Consider the following 19,819-nt stretch of genomic DNA (forward strand, 5'->3'; position numbering starts at 1 on the left):
ACCGGCCACTATGGGGCATCCTGGTTGGTTGGGTTTATAGACTTTAGGTAGCATGAGGAAGGTAGGAGTGCGGAGAATGATAGGGGTGAGGAGAGAGATGGACTCTGGAGAGAGGTTCTGGGATGGGCCTACGATTTTGAGGAGAGACTGGAGATCCTACTTGATTTCTGAAATGGGGTCACTGTGGCAAGGTTTGTAGGAATATGAATCTAACAGCTGGCAGATACCTTCTGCCAGATAATCCTTGTGGTTCAAAACAACAGTGGTGGATCCTTTCTCAGCATATAGGATTATAAGGTTGGTATCAGTTTTTAGTTGATGGATTACGGATATTTCTGTCAATGCAAGATTAGTTTGCATGTAGAGGGTTTTGGGGAAAGATGATGAGGCAAGATTCGAAGACAACAAATTCTGGAAAGTTAACAGGGTGATTTGGGGGCAGTGGGGAAGTATCACGGTTGGATGGAGGAGTGAACTGAGCCACACAGGATTCAACATTGGTCTTTGGTTGAGTCTGATTGATAGGATTGGTGGCAAAAAAGTGTTTTCATTGCAGGGACCAGGAGAAAGAGAGAAGTTCTTTAACAAGTCCTGCATGACTGAATTAGGGGTGGAGCTACACAGCCCTCTATTCCAGCAATGTACCCAGTCTTTTTACTTCTCTCCTTTTCTGCTAATCCCCCTTTCTCTCCACCACCCTTCATCTAACCTTCTGATTGCACCTACCTGCTCTGTTCTCACCTTGTCCCTGCATGCCCCCAGCAGCACTTTACCATCCTCCACCTCTAACCTGCTATCCCTCCCCATCCTCATCTCTGCCTCCTCCTTACTCCCACCTGCTTTCCTCTCCAGTAATGCCCTGTTGCTTGCAGTCTGGCTCCAGCTGCCAGAAACTGTGGTAATGTGTGTGTGTGTGTGTGTGTGTGTGTGTGTGTGTGTGTGTGGTGTCTATTTTTGACAAGGGCCTAGTTGGCTGAAAATTAACTTTCTGGCAGTCTTTTTGTTGTGCCCTTCTGCAACACAGCATCTCCATTTTATGGCGAGCAGCTACTAGCTTTTTCATTATAGTGTTACATTCCATCCCGGATTTTCCATTGTTTGATTTTGCCAGATGGCTTTCTTTCCATCCTAACCTAGTGCTGTCTTCCTTTGTTACTATTTTCCAATGCTTTACTATACTCAGCATCCGTCCTTCTTTCCCGTGTTTCTCTTGTCGCCTTACAAACCACACTGCACACTCTACTTACGAGCCGCCCTGTATCAACTGTGTCGGTCGTGCACAATAGACAGCTAAAAGACCACACTGATTGCTGCTGCAGCATCTTACGTCCCACGTTACACCTGCCGATATCATTAATCCTATACCTTCATATTGATCACTCCCCCTGTGTCACCCTCTTCTATTTTCACATGTTATTTTCCCGCACCTTTCCTGTGCCACATGAACTTGTATCTGATCCTACCAACATTTCCCCACCCCCCACTCCCTACCCTCTCTATTCCAGTTCGCACCTACTAGTTTCACCTAGTCTAGTCATTTTTGACATCTCTCTTTTGACACTTATCCACCCACAGACCTGCAATCCACATTACAAATATTTTTATTTTTAATTTGATCTCACTGTGACTTCACACCAATTTCAGTAGGTTTTCGCCTTTCACTATTGAATAAATAAGATTTGTTAGAAGATAAATAGTGACATCAAAAACTGTGTGATAGAACAACAAGAACTGCAGAATGTGTCTTGGCTTTCATATTTGTGCTGGTTGTAAATGGAGGAAAGGGGACAATATAGTACACATTATAGTTTCACATTGTTGCTTTAATAATTCTTATGCTTCCAGGGACAAAAATAAAGTACATGATGTGTGAGATTGTGACAAATGGAAGGACATAATTACATTACATAGGGACTTCGAAAGTAAATTACACATGGTATCCTAAGCTAAGATCATTGCACAACAAGAGTGGTGCTTTTTCAGAAGAGAGCGCGTGTTCACTATTTCCTGCAGACACAGTACTGCTGCAGTATGAATAACAGCGGCATCATAGAGTGAGAGTGAAATGACACAGCAACTGGAAACGTACTCCAACGCTTAAGTATGGGAGTCTATGATTCTTGTGGACAAAACGCATAAATTGCAAACAGATTCACCATAAAATTCTCACGCGACAGTATGATTCTTGTAGATGGGGAGGGGGGGGGGGGGGAAACCACACCTCTAAACTGCATCTGCATACATATTCACCGTGAACTCTTTCATAGTGAAGTGATGCCAACAAGTTGATGAAGACTGCACAGACATGGATGATGATGATCAGGAGGTCCAGATCCTGCACCATGCATTTTCCATCTTGTCAGGAAGGTGATGATGAAATTTACACAGTGGTGCTTGGATGGTTACATAATCAAGGAGCAGATTTCTATCATTGAGGATTCCTGGAGTTGGCAGAATTTTCTGTTAACAGAGACTCAGTTAAAAAGTAATGTCATGCATCTATGTCACTTTGAAGCATATTGCAGCACTGAAAAGCTACCTGGCCTGCCATAATAAAGTATAACCCCTCATATCTATAAATAATAAATTAGAAGGGACTCAGAGTTACGAATCTTTCTTTAGCTTCACCTGAAGAGAATCTCCAATACTCAGAAAATATTCAAGAAAAGGTCACATGGCAAATCCCCTAAAATAAAAGTTTTTTCAACAATGGGTTTTGTATGTCTAAATGATGTAAAGTGCAGAATGGAATAACAACAATACTCACCACAAAGACGAGGAGTTGAGTCACAGTCAGGTACAATGAAAAAGTATGGTAGAAATATATTAGAGAATTCGAAATTATAGTCGATGAATTAAAAAACAAAACACAGAAAACCAAAACAGCACAAGACATACAAACTAGACTATAAATGAAGTTCAACTAAATGACTACAGGAAGACTAATCTCAAACAAAGAACAAAAGAAAGAAAGAAAGAAAGAAAGAAAGAAAGAAAGAAAAAATATCTGAAAGAAAGAAGAAATACTGGGCAGACAGAAGAGCAAAAATCCCTTTATATAATAATAAATTATAACAATCCTTTACTAAACCACTATCTTGTTGTATTGTACTACATAATTATTATTCAACTGAATTGTATTACTGAATAACAACAACTTCTTCCTTAAATCTTCATATAATTGACTTGAGTGGTCCAATGAAGGCCATAAAATAATGATAATAATAATGAAATCAACAGCACAGCACTATCCTGAAAACCCTCAACAAATATAGAAGAAATGCACTGATTGCCTATGAACATTATGTACAATTGAAAATACAATCAATGTTTCAAATTAATTATGCTTCCTGTGTCCATGACAATTTTTACATATACCTTTCTCTTTTGAGCAATATACTGGGTAGTTATAATTAAATTTTTGCTACTTGAGAGAGCCTCCATGAAAAACAAGTGATCACAGGCCAATGAAACTTTGTAGAAACATTTGTAAGAACATGTCGAAGAGAAATAATGGATCACCCACCAAAAGAAACACATTTTGATTTCCACATAAGAGGGTAACATTTGTGAATCACATACAGTGTTTATGTTCTAGTTTAGAAAAATTGCTCATTGTGATACTGCATTCACGACAGCCTGGGATGACACTAGAGAGTACTCTACTGCTCCTTGCATGGCACTAAAGAATGCTCTACTGCTGCCCTCAACATCTCAGGTAGACTATGAAATGTTCAACTGTCAATGACACAGCTTGTGCACTGCCTGAAGATTTCCCACTATGCCCAGCATTCTCAACCAAGGTAGAAGTAACTTCTTTCACAATTTGTGGCACAACTCGGAGTTTGCCTCTCCTGAGAGCAATTATCAAATCACCAATTAATTCAAACTTCTGAATCATGTTCTTCAACTCCAGTGCGGAATAAAGGCTGCTCGATATTCCTATAATATGTTGATACTTGTGAAGAGCAGTAGCACTATTGCCATTGTTTTGATAAAACATCTCTATGAGTAAAGCCTGCTCATCTTGTCCAGACCCCTGTTGATTGTCTGCAACTGTAATGCTCACTGATAGTAATGCGCCAACCCTTCATCACCATATAATTACCAGCGCCTAACAGCAAGTCATGACACTAACTTTACTAACAACGCAAATCCTGCAGGACATGATCTGAAAATCGTTTCTATAAAATTGGGTACCCATATTTTAAATACTTTTTCATCTGCACTGGCGAAAGTTTAATTACAACCACCCTGTCTTTTAACTTACCTCTAACAGAAAGTCACTACAGAAAGTGATATACAATTTTCTATACCTTTTATTTTGCCCTTGTCACACCAGTGGCTCTCTTAGTCTCCTTGACCAGAAAATGAGAATAGAGAGTATTATTCTCGAAATGATGGACACCCCACAAGCTGAAGCAATTAGAGGACTGAGAATTCTTTATGGCAAAAAATGCTTATTTGTAAATGCATCAGTGTGTATACGTGGACAAGGAAAAAAAATTCCCGGATTTCCCGGTTGAAAATACACTTTCTCCCGGATGAAAATACACTTTTTCCGTGTTAAATGACAGTATACTTTTCCTCGGCACTGTAAAACTTATCAATTCTTTGAATGTTTATGGTTTTCTAAACAGACGTAGAATTTACCGGCACTTTAGAAAACAAAACCCAGGGGAAAAAAACACGTTTTGGAAGGATTTTTGATGTGCAGCAACATGTATGCTGCATTCCTTCGTTTTACGGAGGGATAAATTCGAATTCCACCAAACACTGCATGTTACTTTCCGAAGCAATGAAATCGAGATTGCGACGCACTTTTGTAAGCCAGTCATAGCTCATGTCACGTGATCTCGACAGCTGATGACAGTACAAGACACGTAGTGTAGTCAACCAATAGCAAGATCACTCTTAAGTAGCGCGAACACACAAAAAGAAAAGTTAATGGTTTAAATTAGTACACATAGTTTTGATAAAAGAAATAAAAGCTTTCACAAATAATATTGGTCTCTAAGATTAATAAGCTGCAAGAGAAGCTAAGCTTCCACATATAATGCTGCTCATTTTGTGCGTGTTGCACTTTAAGATACAGGACACAAATGTGCCAGTAAAATTTTTAATAACGACGTAAATGTCTGATCTTCTGGGCTCTAAATTATTCTAGATGGTCGTCCTCAAGGAGTTGATTTTTACATGAGAGTCAAACGCTCTGTGGTTTAAGAAATTCGTCGTACATTCTCGCACATAGTTCATCTTGCGTAAAAGGAAATTTACTTTGAAAGTAACACTTTTCAAACCACCATTCGCAATATTTTCCCGTGACCTGTTAGAAACTGGTTCGTTTCAGCAGTTGCCAGAGAGCGCCAGATAACAGGCGTCACCGCGTCAGCGCAGCTACGATGACGCAGAAAGCCCGTATGTTCGTACGTGCGATCTTGCATTATGTCATAAAAGAAACAAGACCTCAAAGGATACTTTAGGAGCATCGTAATTTCGTGAACCATACCAAAATGCGTAATTTGGCTTAAAGTGCACAATCGTATGTCCAGATTCGGATGTAAATTTTCTAGAGTACCAGTACTGTATTATCTCATGTTTGGTTCTTTATTATGGCATAATGTCATACAAGCTAGAAGATGGAAAACATGCACTTGAAATGCAGCGAATAGTTAAAACTAGCCAACAGCATGAGATTAAACACTTCGTTTAAAATAAATTGACTTGCTGAGTGCAAAATATTAATAAAAGCCCAATCTCTTTAGCAAACCGACAAAAATAACTTCATTGTTCTGCAAGGTGATTAATGCTTGACTGTCAGAAAGGTGGAAATAAAACCTGGAACTGACAACATATTTTAGCCTTCCGTAATTATGCGAACGTATTTTAATTAATTTGGTAGCTCCCGGCCACAGAAATCCGTTTTGTTTTCATTTAATGTGAGAGCAATAAACGAAGAGGAAACAGCAAAATCACTAAACGTAAACACAGGTCACGTGGAGACTACCCACCTCCCCACTACAATTCAGACTGCTCTGTGCATCAGCCCTGGATCTACGATATTTCCGAACCAGAGCAATTTAGATAGTGGCGCTCAGTCACACATCTGTAGCCAGAAGCGGGAGAAGGTACTACCCATAGGCAACTCAACTGCGCATGCGCAAGAGCCCGCCCGCAACTGCTCAAATGAATCAAACGTAAACAGCTGTCGTGCCACACTCATCGGAGGCAATTTGTTGTTAGGAAGCACTGCATATTCTTCCTAAAGCCTTTGACACACTTTGGTTGGCAGACGCTTGTATGGGCACTGTGTTTTGTTGTATATGGCGCAATTCCTTTGCCGCTTAAGTTTTATTTTCGGTTTTCTTCCTCTTGTTAATGTTTTGTTGCTGCAATATTATCCTGCAGACGTGGAATACAGTAATATCCTTTGTTGGAGTATTGATTCTTACCAGTTAAAATAACAAAAATTTAACTGGTAACTAAAACAAGGAAAAGTCCCCGGAATTCCAAAAAATTCCCGGGTTTTTCCCGGTTTTCTTCCGGACGAAAAAATTCCCGGATTTTTCCCAGATCTCCCAGGTCGTATACACCCTGATGGTGCCTAAACAGTGATCATTTATGACCACATGACACCTGACATGCATACTCACCAAAATCCCTAAAAGCACTTTGCTACAACAGGGACATAAACCTGGCCTCCAAATTGTTCTCACACCCCTCTCAAACATTAGTATATTTTAATCTGTACTTACTGCCCTGATGCCCTAATTCTCCCCTTAGACCTGTGCGTCCTGATTCCTATGTAACTGTATCAATAATTAATTGTAGAGGGTGAAAACTTTGCTAGCTTTCATGAGAAATCCCTTGAAGTGTGTGTGTGGCTAGCGAAGTTTTCATTCTCTTTCCTGTGTACCCCTTGACCACACAACAACTCTACTATTTGTCAGGTGGTCTCCTTCACTCCTAAGTTATACATATTCTGGCAGAACTTTCCTTAATATATTTGTATCAATATTTCTCTTGTCTATTCTCCTACTCCTAAAATTGCTTTGTCTCTTTCCCACCAATCTACTGCCAGTACCCTCATCTGAGTCATGAAAGCCCATTCTTATCTTTGTACCCCTTCTTTTTTTTTCTTTTATTCAATTTCCCAACTTCATTTTCATTATTACTTGTTCTGTTTTTATCTATATGCAAAGAAGGATCTCTAAAGTAAAACTACAACCTAATAAACATAATGTGTGTCAACACGGATAGAGCAGCAGATATTTACAAAACAGATGAAGATAAATCTCATGCGTGTGACTATCACTTTGCCTTGAAGCCAGAAACAACATGCCATGATACTGATTGTGATAGAAGAGCCATGAAACCATGTTGCCCGCTACTTATGGGCACCAAATGTTGATCACAATATGGCCAGAGTTGACAAGAGCACTCCAGGTGTTGTCATCAGGAATGAGATCACATGAACCTGAGAAGCAGGAAGTATTCTTTTCCGATTATAACTAATTGAAAGGATAAAACAAAAGAAAAAAAATCTTTTATGTAATTTTTGGGACAGTGAAGCTACATGTTAACTTGCTGTTCACAGATGTCTCAGACAGAGTGCTACAGATGAACAAACAGGTGCATGTAATTTTTCAACACGCCCATGTGTTATACACATCTGAGAGGTGATGACACATGTACTATAGGTCCCATTTTATCACACGTAAGCAATTATGTGATTATATAATCAGTTTCAGCTGTATGCTGGCTGAAACAAAGATTCATCACTTCAAATGGTCAGTAATGAACTTGAATCACTTAATCATGTCAAGTCACCAGTTCAGACACTGTTTTTCATACTTTGAAGAGTCAACGGCAGTGTTCCTGCACTCATGCTCCTGTGCCTCTCAACATGTATTGCATCATCATTATAACCATCACCATCATCATCATAACTGTATCATCACCACAATTTATTTCGACAGATAAATCAGATCACATGTCATTTTTACACTGTCAAAGGAATTGGAGCATATTAGATTGGTTGGCAGCCCTGCAGCCAGGTGGATGCGCATGTACGAAGTTCTCAGTAAGTTAAGCAATTAATATTGAAATAAGAGCTAATATTATAGAGTTAATATTATATTTTAGACTATTGCATTTACTTCTTATCTAATCTATCTATTGAAGGTTTCGATTTTCTAAACGTAATTACATCAAAAAGGAAGTATTTCATAAAGGCCGGCAACCGCGAGTTTGTTTACATACTTAGGCGTAAATTTCGTACGAGCATAGATATCTGTTTTTGACTTAGCGCTACAAAATTAAATTAATTCATGTCTCTCATCCAGAATTGGTGTGGTTGATTAAAAGTTTCTGAAGCAAGTTTATAAGTTTGTTTACGTTAGTGTTTAGTTATGTATTAGTACAGGTTATGAAACTATTGTATTTTTGAAGTTATTTTCTGCTTTTGTGTTACGTTTTACTATCAAACCATGTGTGATAAGTGTGGTGGTTGCCATAGAAATTTGAAAGAGGGGGTGTTCTGTATAGACTGTAGGTTGTGGTTTGATTGGGGCGAGTGCAGCGGAGAGGAAATGAGGGTAGATAATGAGGCTTTTCCACGACAGTGTAGGTTATGTAGAAAGGTCAGAAAAATTGCGGAACAGGAGGCAAAGATTTGTGCCCTTAAGGCTGAATTAGAAATCGTGAATTTGGAATTATGTAAGCTAAGGGAGGAAAAGGACTCTGGGCACTGGGAAACGGTAGCAAGCGAAGGGCGAAAAAGGGAAACAATTGATAAAACTTCTGAAATTTAGTTAGCAGATCAGTTTGGCTTGTGATCTGAAGTAGTGGAGGAAGGGCCTCATTCAGGTGTAGTTGAATGTAGGTTGAAGCAGAATACTAGCTTAAAGAAAAAAGACAGGTCGGGATCAAACCAGAATAGGAAAAGAAAAATTCTGCTTATAGTAGCAGTCATGGGAGGGGTGTAGGCCAACAGCTTTAGGAGAAATTAGGGACAGAGTACCAGATCACACGTTTTGTGAAACCACGTGCTAGCCTTAGCCAGGTGACAGAAAACTTAGGTCAGCTATGCAAGGATTTTGAGAAGGAAGATCAGGTAATTATAGTTGGCGGAGCAGGAAACAGCCTGGCTATAAATCCAAGATATAGTATTAGGAGTGACCTGGATAAAATAGGAGCAGAAACTGGGCACACGAATGTGGGGTTTGTGGAAGTCTTTCAGCGCCATGATCAGCCCTGGGTAAATACTGCTGTAAGGCGTGTTAACACTGAGCTGAACGGGATTCTCCAGACACCGGCAAAGTCTCACATGAGTGTTCTTCCAGTTGATGCTATTGGTAGGTGGGGTTACACTGCACATGGCCTGCACCTTAACAGGAAGGGGAAAGATAAGTTGTTACCTTCTCTATTAGCAGATACTGTAAGGGGGGCCACCGTCACACAAGGGGTAATCCCTGTGGTTATTGGGACCAGGCAGACAGGTGTTTTTTTTTTGGTTAAAGCCAAATTCCAGACAGACAACAACCAAGGAAAATAGAAGAAAAGAAACTTCAAACACAGCAAATAGGGATAAAGCTAAGGGTGGTATCAACCTACTTCACCAAAATATCAGGGGAATAATAAATAAAGTAGATGAGCTGACAATGTCTTTAGATGATCTCAAAAATAAGAATGAGATTGATATACTTTGTCTGTCTGAGCACCATGTAACTGTGAGGATGGAAAATGTCAGTATAAATGGGTATAATTTAGCATCTCACACTTGTAGATCTAGTATGGATAAAGGAGGAGTTGCCATTTTCATAAAACAAGGGTATAAATACAGAACTGTTGAAGTAAGCGAATTTTGTGTTGATCAGCACTTTGAGGTTTAAGCATGTGAACTTCAGCTAGACAATGTTGTGTTGAATTTAGCAACAGTGTACAGGTCTTCACTAGGAGATTGGGAGCTATTCAAAAAAAGTTGCCTCCCTATTATGCTGTCTGTCAGACAAAAAGAAGAAGTTATTAATCTGTGATGATTTCAATGTTAACTTTCTAAGCAATTCTGATAGGAAAAGTGAACTAGAAGTGTTGTTAACAACATATAATTTAGAATCAGTGATCAATTTCCCTACACGTATAGTTCAGGACAGTAGTACTCTAATAGATAATGTATTTGTACAGCAAGAGGATGTAGAACAAACACATGGTTTGCCTGTGGTAAATTGATTATCTGACCATGATGCACAACTGATTAACTTACAAAACCTAACAGGGTGTACACTTCAGAAGCCATTAAGTAAAAGTGTGAGCATGCTCAACCCAGTATCTATAGATCACTTCAGAGAAAGTTTAGGAAATGTAAACTGGGAAGATGTATATAATGAGCCAAATGCTAATGATAAATGCAGCATATTTCTTGATAAATTTATATCCCTTTTTGAACATTGTTTTCCAAAGAAAATTTCTAAATGTAACACCAAAAACTTTTCAAAGAAACCTTGGATTACTACAGTATTAAGTGTGTTCAGAAAGAAAAAGAAAGCTGTATGAGACAGCAAGAACTAATAAAGATCCAAAAGTAATTTTACACTATAAAAATTATTGTAACATACTGAGAAAAGTCGCAAGGAAATCAAGAAATATGTATGTTAGAGAAGAAATTAACAACTCCAGCAATAAAATAAAATCAATATGGAATGTTGTTAGAAGGGAGACAGGAAAAGTAACCACTGGGGTAGGTAGTATTACTGTTAAAGAGAATGAGACCATATTAACCTACAGTAGACAGGTAGCCAATGTATTTAACAATCACTTCCTAAGTGTACGAGAAAAAATTGGTGAGAATAGTTCAAAAGAAAAAGCCATGCAGTACATGGAAGAGTCAGTTTTGAAAAATTTTAGTCAGATTAAGTTTCTTCTAACAACCTCTTGTGAAATAAGGAAAATTATTAAATCTTTGAAAAATAAATGTTCTGTTGGAATAAATGACATCTGTAACAAGTTATTAAAACAATGTGGAGCAATTACAGCTGATGTTTTGAGTCACATATGTAATGCATCACTGATTCAGGGTATTTTTCCATACATGTTAAAATATGCCATTGTCAGGTCTCTCTACAAAAAGGGGGAAACCACAGATGTCAATAATTACCGGCCAGTATCCTTGCTTACAGCATTTTCAAAAATCTTTGAGAAAGTAATGTACTCAAGAGTGGTTAGCCATCTCAACAGTAATGGGATACTTAGTAAATCACAGTTCGAATTTCAGAAATGCTGTTCCACTGAGACAGCAATATACAATTACACTGTTCACATAAGAGTCTTTAAATAGTACAATGTCAATAGTAGGAATATTCTGTGACTTATCCAAAGCATTTGATTGTGTGAACCATGACAGTATGTTAGAGAAATTATAATTCTATGGTATAAATGGAACAGCATATGAGTGGTTTAAGTCATATGTACAGAACAGGAAGCAAAAAGTCTCTTTATATGCTTCAAGTGATTCAAAGGAGTTTGCCACTTCATCCAACTGGGGTGAAATTACATTAGGTGTTCCACAAGCTTCGATCATGAGTCCCCTCCTGTTCTTGATATATGTGAATGACCTCCCTTCTTATGTGAAACAAGACGCTGAACTGACACTGTTTGCTGATGATACAAGCATAAATATTAATCCAGTAAAAGAAAGTCCGATAGAAAATTATACAAATAAGTTCTTTGGAAAAGTTATTAATTGGTTTTCTGTGAATGGGCTTGCTGTGAACTTTGAAAAAACACAGTACTTCCAATTTTCTGCTGCAAAAAGTATAATTCCTTCAATAAACACAACACATCAAAAGAAGTCAGTAGCCACGGTAGAGAATACTAAGTTTTTGGGTGTACATGTAGATGAGAATTTTAATTGGAAAATTCATATTTTGGATCTCCTAAAGTGACTAGGATCAGCAACTTTTGCAATCAGAATAACTGCCAATTTTGAGGATGTAGAAATTAGTAAGCTAACATACTTTGCATACTTCCACTCTCTGATGTCATACGGAATTATATTCTGGGACAAATCAACACTTAGGCAAAATGTATTCACTGCTCAAAAGAAAGTAGTTAGAATAATGTGTGGGGGTTATAGTCACACAACTTGTAGGCATCTGTTTAAAAGATTAGGAATTCTTACAACTGCTTCACACTACATTTACTCAGTAATGAAATTTTTTCTCAACAACATGGACCAGTTTAAAATCAACAGCGACATTCATGGTTACAATACCAGAAAAAAGAAAGACCGACACTATAATTTACTTAAACTATCTTTGGCACAGAAAGGTATAAAATATGCTGCTATAAAACATTTTGATAAATTAACAGATGAAATAAAATGCCTGACAGACAGCAGTAATAATTTCAAAAACAAATTGAGATCATACCTCCTTGACAACTCCTTCTGTACCGTAGATGAATTCTTGAATATGAGTTAAATAAATCTGGAGGCATTTAGTGCCATTTAAGGGAATGGGATAGATAATAGAAATATTTAGGTATAACACTATAATGGGGGAAAAAAAACCACACGCATTATTTCCTGTGCGCATTTGACACGTTCCACATCATAACGGTTTTCTGTGCTATTGATCAATGGAACACGTAACTAACTAAAGAACTATAGAAGAAGGCAACACACCTTCAGACCCTGTTACACAATTAACTTGACATAAAACAATATGGTCCAATTAAGTGTGTATACTAGCTTATATAAGAGACGCAGAAATGCCTTACAACATCTGAATTGAATGACAGCGATTCTCTTTGCGAATGACTAATTTAAGAAACAATAATAATAAGTACATTAATGTCATGTTAACTGATTAAAGGAGAAAATATAAAAATGCAGTAAATGAAGCAGGCAAAAAGGAATTGTTGTTGTTGTGGTCTTCAGTCCTGAGACTGGTTTGATGTAGCCCTCCATGTTACTCTATCCTGTGCAAGCTTCTTCATCTCCCAGTACCCAACATCTCAAAAATGAGATCGACAGGAAGTACAAAATGGCTAAGCAGGGATGGCTAGAGGTCAAATGTAAGGATGTAGAGGCATATCTTACTAGGGTTTAGATAGATACTGCTTACAGGAAAATTAAAGAGATCTTTGGAGAAAAGAGAACCATTTGCATGAATATCAAGAGCCCATATGGAAACCCAGTTCTAAGCGAAGAAGGGAAAGCAGAAAGATGGAAGAAGTATATAGACAGTCTATACAAGGGCGATGTACTTGACAAAAATATTATGGAAATGGAATAGGATGTAGATGAAGATGAAATGGGAGATATGATACTGCATGAGGAGTTGGACAGAGCACTGAAAGGCCTAAGTCGAAACAAGACCCCGGGAGTAGACAACATTATATTAGAACTACTGACAGCCTTGGGAGAGCTAGCCCTTACAAAACTATACCATCTGGTGAGCAAGATGTATGAGACAGGCGAAATGCCCTTACACTTCAAGAAGAATATGATAATTCCAATCCCAAAGAAAGCAGGTGTTGAAAGATGTGAAAATTACCAACCTATCAGTTCAATAAGTCACACCTGCAAAATACTAATGCAAATTCTTTACAGATGAATGGAAAAACTGGTAGAAGCTGATGTGGGGAAGATAAGTTTGGATTCCGTAGAAATGTTGGAACACATGAGGCAATACTGACCCTAAGACTTTTCTTAGAAGTAGATTAAGGAAAGGTAAACCTACATTTCCAGCATTTGTAGACTTAGAGAAAGCTTTTGACAATGTTGACTGGAATACTCTCTTTCAAATTCCAAAGGTGGCAGGGGTAAAATACAGGGAGCGAAAGGCATTTACAATTTTTACAAAAACCAGATGGCAGTTGTAAGAATCGAGGGACATGAAAGGAAAGCAGTGGTTGGGAAGGGAGAGAGACAGGGTTGTAGCCTATCCCCGATGTTATTCAATGTGTATATTGAGCAAGCAGTAAAGGAAACAAAAGAAAAATTCGGAGTAGGTATTAAAATCCGTGGAGATGAAATAAAAACTTTGAGGTTCACCGATGACACTGTAATTCTATCAGAGACAGGAAAGGACCTGGAAGAGCAGTTGAACGGAATGGACAGTGTCTTGAAAGGAGGATATAAGATGAACATCAACAAAAGCAAAATGAGGATAATGGAATGTGTCGAATTAAGTAGGGTGATGCTGTGGGAATTATATTGGGAAATGAAACACTTAAAGTAGTAGATGAGTTTTGCTATTTTGTGAGCAAAATAACTTATGATGGGCGAAGTAGAGAGGATATAAAATGTAGACTCGCAATGGCAAGGAAAGTGTTCCTGAAGAAGAGAAATTTGTTAACATCGAGTATAGATTTAAGTGTCAGGAAGTCATTTCTGAAAGTATTTGTATGGAGTGTAGCCATGTATGGAAGTGAAACATGGACAATAAATAGTATGGACACCAAGAGAATAGAAGCTTTCAAAATGTGGTGCTACAGAAGAAAGCTGAACATTAGATGAGTAGATCACATAACTAGTCAAATTTTTAAAGGGGTTTTGTATTAAAAATGCCACATGAATAAGTTATAAGAGTCAATAAATCTGTTAGGAGAAGAATGGAAGGATTTCTGGATTGAGAAACTCATCTAAGTTTTTTTTTTTTTTTTTTTTAAATTAAAAATCCTAATTTTCTTAGGATGTTGTGCCAGATCACTCCACTAATGCTCTGGTTCATTACAAGTTTACTACTATCTAGCAAAGTTAATATCAAGAGTTTGGAAGGAAAGTGGATGAGCCTACAACAAATTGAAGCTGTGAGTTGGTTTAGGAGATGTAACTATATGCGATATCTGGGAGTGCACTGCCTGCTTAAGGCAGGGATCCAGGATCAGATCCTGGTGTGGCACACACATATTTCATAGCAATTCTTTAAAGTACGTGAACAAAATATTATGCAAACAAAACTATTAACATTTTGCCTACAGTTATGGGCAGCTCTTCTTGAGATATTAATAATGCCAGTAGTTTTATTTGACAATGGCAGGGTCACACACACACAAAAGTATTTTAATACAATGGACTCTGCTTGTGAATGGCTAGATTGATATACAAATAATGATATATTTAATCCAAAGCTGCCTTTCAATTAAAAGTTACAGTAAGAATATCAGTCATAAAAATGATAGTAATGACAATGTAATTGAGGGCAAGCCTGACCTTTGCATGAACATATCTTAGTAAACCACTGTCATCCAAGTACATCATATCATAAAATGTATCAGTAGTTGCAGTTCCCCAGTTGCTTTCTGAAATTTGGAGCACACCAGCCAGTTCACATTCTACAGCCTGTAATATACACCAACAACAAATTAAAAACAATTATATAGCCTGTAATATGCACCAACAACAAATTAAAAACAATTATTTATATATTGTACAATTCAAAGAATGTGATCAATATAATATAAGCAAATAAATCCAGGAACTGGCAACAAAGTATACAAAACCATACCTATATAATAACAAAAAATTCAATTATAATTAATTACATGATATACATGATTTAAATTTGTTAAATTTACATCTTCCATGTCACGAGAAATAACAGTAAATAATAAATTACAAGAAAATTGACGTATTTGGAAAATATTATAAACAACATGTTAAGTATTTGCATCATTTCATGAGTTTAGGAAGTTTGGGCTTCATATATCACTTACCTGCAGCAGAGTTTTGAAACATTTCTGGTAACTGGCCTACAAAGTCAGAAAGACATTTTGAATTCTTGGATAGTTACTGAAATTTTTCTTTTATCACTTAAACCAGTTCCTTTTGCAAAGCCTGTATCTTCATCTTTAGAAAAAAATGCCTGACATATTGAGCTCTCATTTTCATGGTGCCTTACTGCTCACAAGCAGTATCGCTATGACAAGACAGACAACGACACAGTACAGATGATTATAAAGCTGCCTCAACGCTAAGGCTGTGTGGGTTTAACATGTACAAGATATTAACTATGTAAAATAAGGGAAGGCAACTACTCACCTATAGCAGGTCGATGTGTGGAAGACATTAACGGAAAAAAGTATTTGTGCTAGTTTTTGAGCATTCACACTTTTTCTAGACGTAATCATGTGTGTGTGTGTGTGTGTGTGTGTGTGTGTGTGTGTTTTAACATGTGTACTTTTGATAGAAAAAGAGCAATTGCTCAAAAGCTAGTGGAATGCTGTTTTCTGTTAAATGTTTCTGTCCTCTGCACATCAACCTGCTACAGATGAGTGGTTGCCTTTATCTTATTTTATATACTGCTCTACCCAAGAATTTCTATTATTGTCCAATATTACTGTGTGTTTTATTATTTTACTATAACTGGTAGTATGTACACTGCTGTAGGTGTTTTGTTATTAAAATTAACCCATTGGTCCTAGCTCAATATGTTTGTTACTGGACAGATATAAAGGTACTTAATCATTGTTGTAAATATGAAGTGTGCTGTTGGCATATGACCTTCAAAACAGCATTCCCTACGAAGCCCTGCTCACATAAATTGTCATTCTCTCATAACTGGTGTATCATGTGTGACTGTGCACTTTAATACTATATGTTACTTTCATCTTTTGATATGCTAGGTGGTTAGCACATTTGTTGAATGCTGACAAAAAGGAAATGCGTAACGTCTAAATGTATTTGGACAACAGTCAAAGCAGTTACTTGGCGAATTATCACACCTATTATCTGTGTTCTGTATGGCAACTGTTTTATAACTTCAACTAATAATGAATATGCTGGAGAATTAATACAGGGAAAAAAACTTTTTTAACAGGGCAATTTTAGAAAAGTGTCTTTTGTCCAGACTGGAGGTAAACTTCAACAATTAATGGAAGTACTTAACTGTGTTTTGCAGCAATATGTACTGAAAAAATTCTCTTGTGTTTCCAGCCCTGTTAAGTTGTTTAAAATCCAGGAGCTTTCAACTGTGTACTCTTCGCCCATTGTCACATGGCACTTGCAGACAAGCAAGGAGTACTCGGTTGTCAGCTCATGAATTTCAGGCCTAATTATCAGTCACAGCAAATAATGCATTTGGAGGAAGCTGGTGCTCCGGACGTGAAAGGCTAAGTCAATTTCATCTACTAGAAATGTTATAGGCAATGTTTGCAATGATGCAAATAAGCCTGTTGTGTTGTTGTTGTTGTTGTTGTTGTTACTGTTAGAGTAGAATAAGTAGAATAATAATTGGCAAGTCTTTTGGGCCATATGGATGATAAAATACATTAAGAACAGGTCTGGATAAGGATATACTTGCCCATCATTAAGGAGTTTTGCCAAGTAGAAAACTGAAGGATGAGAACATGAATTGTAGAAAGTTCCCCCTGTTCACCAGATTTAAGTGCACTCTGACTTCCACCTGTTTCCTCATATTTTTAATTGTGTTTGGAAGACGTTTTGACTGAGATATTGGTTTGCACCCAAGTATTTTACAAGCCTTCCAGAAATCATGGGTAAAGTATAATCATAAATAATAAAAAATAAATTAAAAAGAAGAAATAAAAAAATAAAAAAGTTGGCAGAGGGCACTGATTCAGATGAGTATTACACTAAAAAATTGGTACAGTTTTATCCCGAAAAGCATATTTCACAGTCACAGTGAGACCATTTTCACAATAAATGAGGTGTGAACATTGCTGTTCCCTATGGCTTACTAATATAAATATCATTATCAACCCACAGTTACAGTTTATGCTCGCTACCATGCACTGCAGTACAAAACACAATTATAGTATGTGCATTTTATGCCTACACTTCTGCATATGACAATGCCAGTTAATTCTGTGGACCCTCCAACAACAAGGTCACCTACAAATCAGTTGTAATATGTAATATTCTATTCCAATATATTCAAAGTGAGTCTTATTTTAATAGTTAGTCTCAACTTGCAAAATACCCTACATTCAATTCTCAGTGATCACCTCTAATTTTTTGATGTGAGAAGATCTGGAATGGGGTGCTTAGATCATCATGAGGCCAAGTGAGAAGCTACTTCAATATAAGAGCAGTGCATTTGTCACACAAGAAGCAAAGGTGGCAAGAAATCAATAGGCTTCCACTACATTTGACTTATTTATTGGTTGCAAAATGTTAGAAAGCAAGTTCATAATAACAAAACAATTAAGAAGCAAACACATATTATTTCAAAGATAATGTTGTTTGTCTTGTATTTTTGACAGACACACTGATGTCAGATGAGGATTTGTTGGCCAGCCTGCAGATGGGACTGCTACATATACTCCGTTCATCATAAGAATAAACCTGATGTAAACATTACACAACATCAACATATTCTTCCGCATTTGCTGAAACTTCATTGGATTTCGTTTCACGTGGGGCTGAAGCTGTCTCGAGTACAGTCAAGTGCAACAGTGAGAATAAGTTTTAAGCTGTGTGTTATGCAAACATTGACTCAGAGATAATATGGGGCAACAGCTTTACTGATGCATTTAACTTTGACAGCACTGGCCAGGCAAGTAATCCAATTCAACTGCAGTGGTGTGAATAGTTGCAGTAACGACATAAAAAGTGACAAGCTGAGAACAATATACCTTTCAATGTAATTTAGTTTTGAAATAAAAGGAGATAATACATGGTAAAACTCAGATGGTATGCTTCTTAGGAGACTGGATGGAAAACATAACTTGCTCTTGATCATAGCTAACATGGTATTATAATTAAAAGCAAGAGTGATATGAATTCCTGACTTTAACAATGGTAATTTTTCTGTATGAGATATGTGCGGCGCAAAAGCACACTGATGGGATTTTACCACGTGGTTAAATATTTAAGCCACTAAAGGTATTACACTCAGTCGTCTGGTAATCTCTGAACTCCTTTCATATCAGACTCGGAGGAATACATTTCAGTAATGCTATGTCAATAATGAGGCAATCAGCAACAGAATCCCAAACCACCAAAAGGTACACATGTCCTCCTCCTTCTTCTCTTTTATGACAGGCTGTTCTGCATTTTGCCATCATTCAGCAGTGACATGTCACAAAGCTTCATGCATTAGTTCCAGTACGTTTGGCAACTTAAATGTCTTATTTCTCGCAACAAATTCCTTAGCTTGTCTCCAGATCAATTCTGTGGGTTCAGATTGCATTGTTAAGGTGGCAACTGTAAAAATGCAGCATGCGCACAGCGTGTTTGACACCATAAAAATTATTGTTTTTTTTTTTGTACAATGCTTGTCACTCTGGCTCTTGTGAGACCACATCTGTCCTACAAAACAATGGACATATTCAAACAAAGAGCATTTGATTTTTCATTTTTCTCCAAACAATTTGATTGTGTAATGATTTCTTAACTTCAACAATCTTTTATAAAAGTTCAATAATTAAGAATGTGTATTTTCAATGAAAACCAAAATTTTGAATGTGATATGATACTAGAAACTAGAATATGTGCATTTGTACTGAAAAACGATGGTTAAGTATGACTTAATTACCATTTATTTGATGAATTTCATACTTAAATGATTTAGGTATTCAAACCCAACGAAAAAAATTTGTAGCAACTAACGGGTTCGTACTGCCACCCCCCCCCCCCCCCCCCCCCCCCCCCCCCCCCACGCACACACACACACACTCTCGAGTATTAACCGATGGTGCTAAGTATTATGCCACATCTATACCAGAAATTTAGTCTCATTTATTTACTGCTGTGAAAACTGCAAGAAGAACTTGTTTCTAGTCATTAATGGTGTTCTGAGCTCGTGTTTCACTATGAAGCAGGAAGCAGAGTCATCCACTTTCACGGTACTGA

At 37.3% G+C, this 19,819-nt stretch overlaps 1 protein-coding gene across 2 annotated transcripts in view; it reads right to left on the minus strand.

Annotated features, from left to right (window-relative positions):
- The window catches only part of LOC126162064 (putative ATP-dependent RNA helicase TDRD12), a 429,957-nt gene that overhangs the window by 60,188 nt on the left and 349,950 nt on the right, over positions 1-19,819 (minus strand). For both annotated transcript variants that reach the window (XM_049918325.1, XM_049918324.1), the window contains exon 23: positions 15,218-15,346. In XM_049918325.1, the coding sequence (XP_049774282.1) occupies positions 15,218-15,346 (129 nt within the window). The remainder of the gene's footprint in view (positions 1-15,217; positions 15,347-19,819) is intronic.

The sequence above is a fragment of the Schistocerca cancellata genome, chromosome 2, assembly GCF_023864275.1.
Source record: "Schistocerca cancellata isolate TAMUIC-IGC-003103 chromosome 2, iqSchCanc2.1, whole genome shotgun sequence".
NCBI classification, from domain to species: domain Eukaryota; kingdom Metazoa; phylum Arthropoda; class Insecta; order Orthoptera; family Acrididae; genus Schistocerca; species Schistocerca cancellata.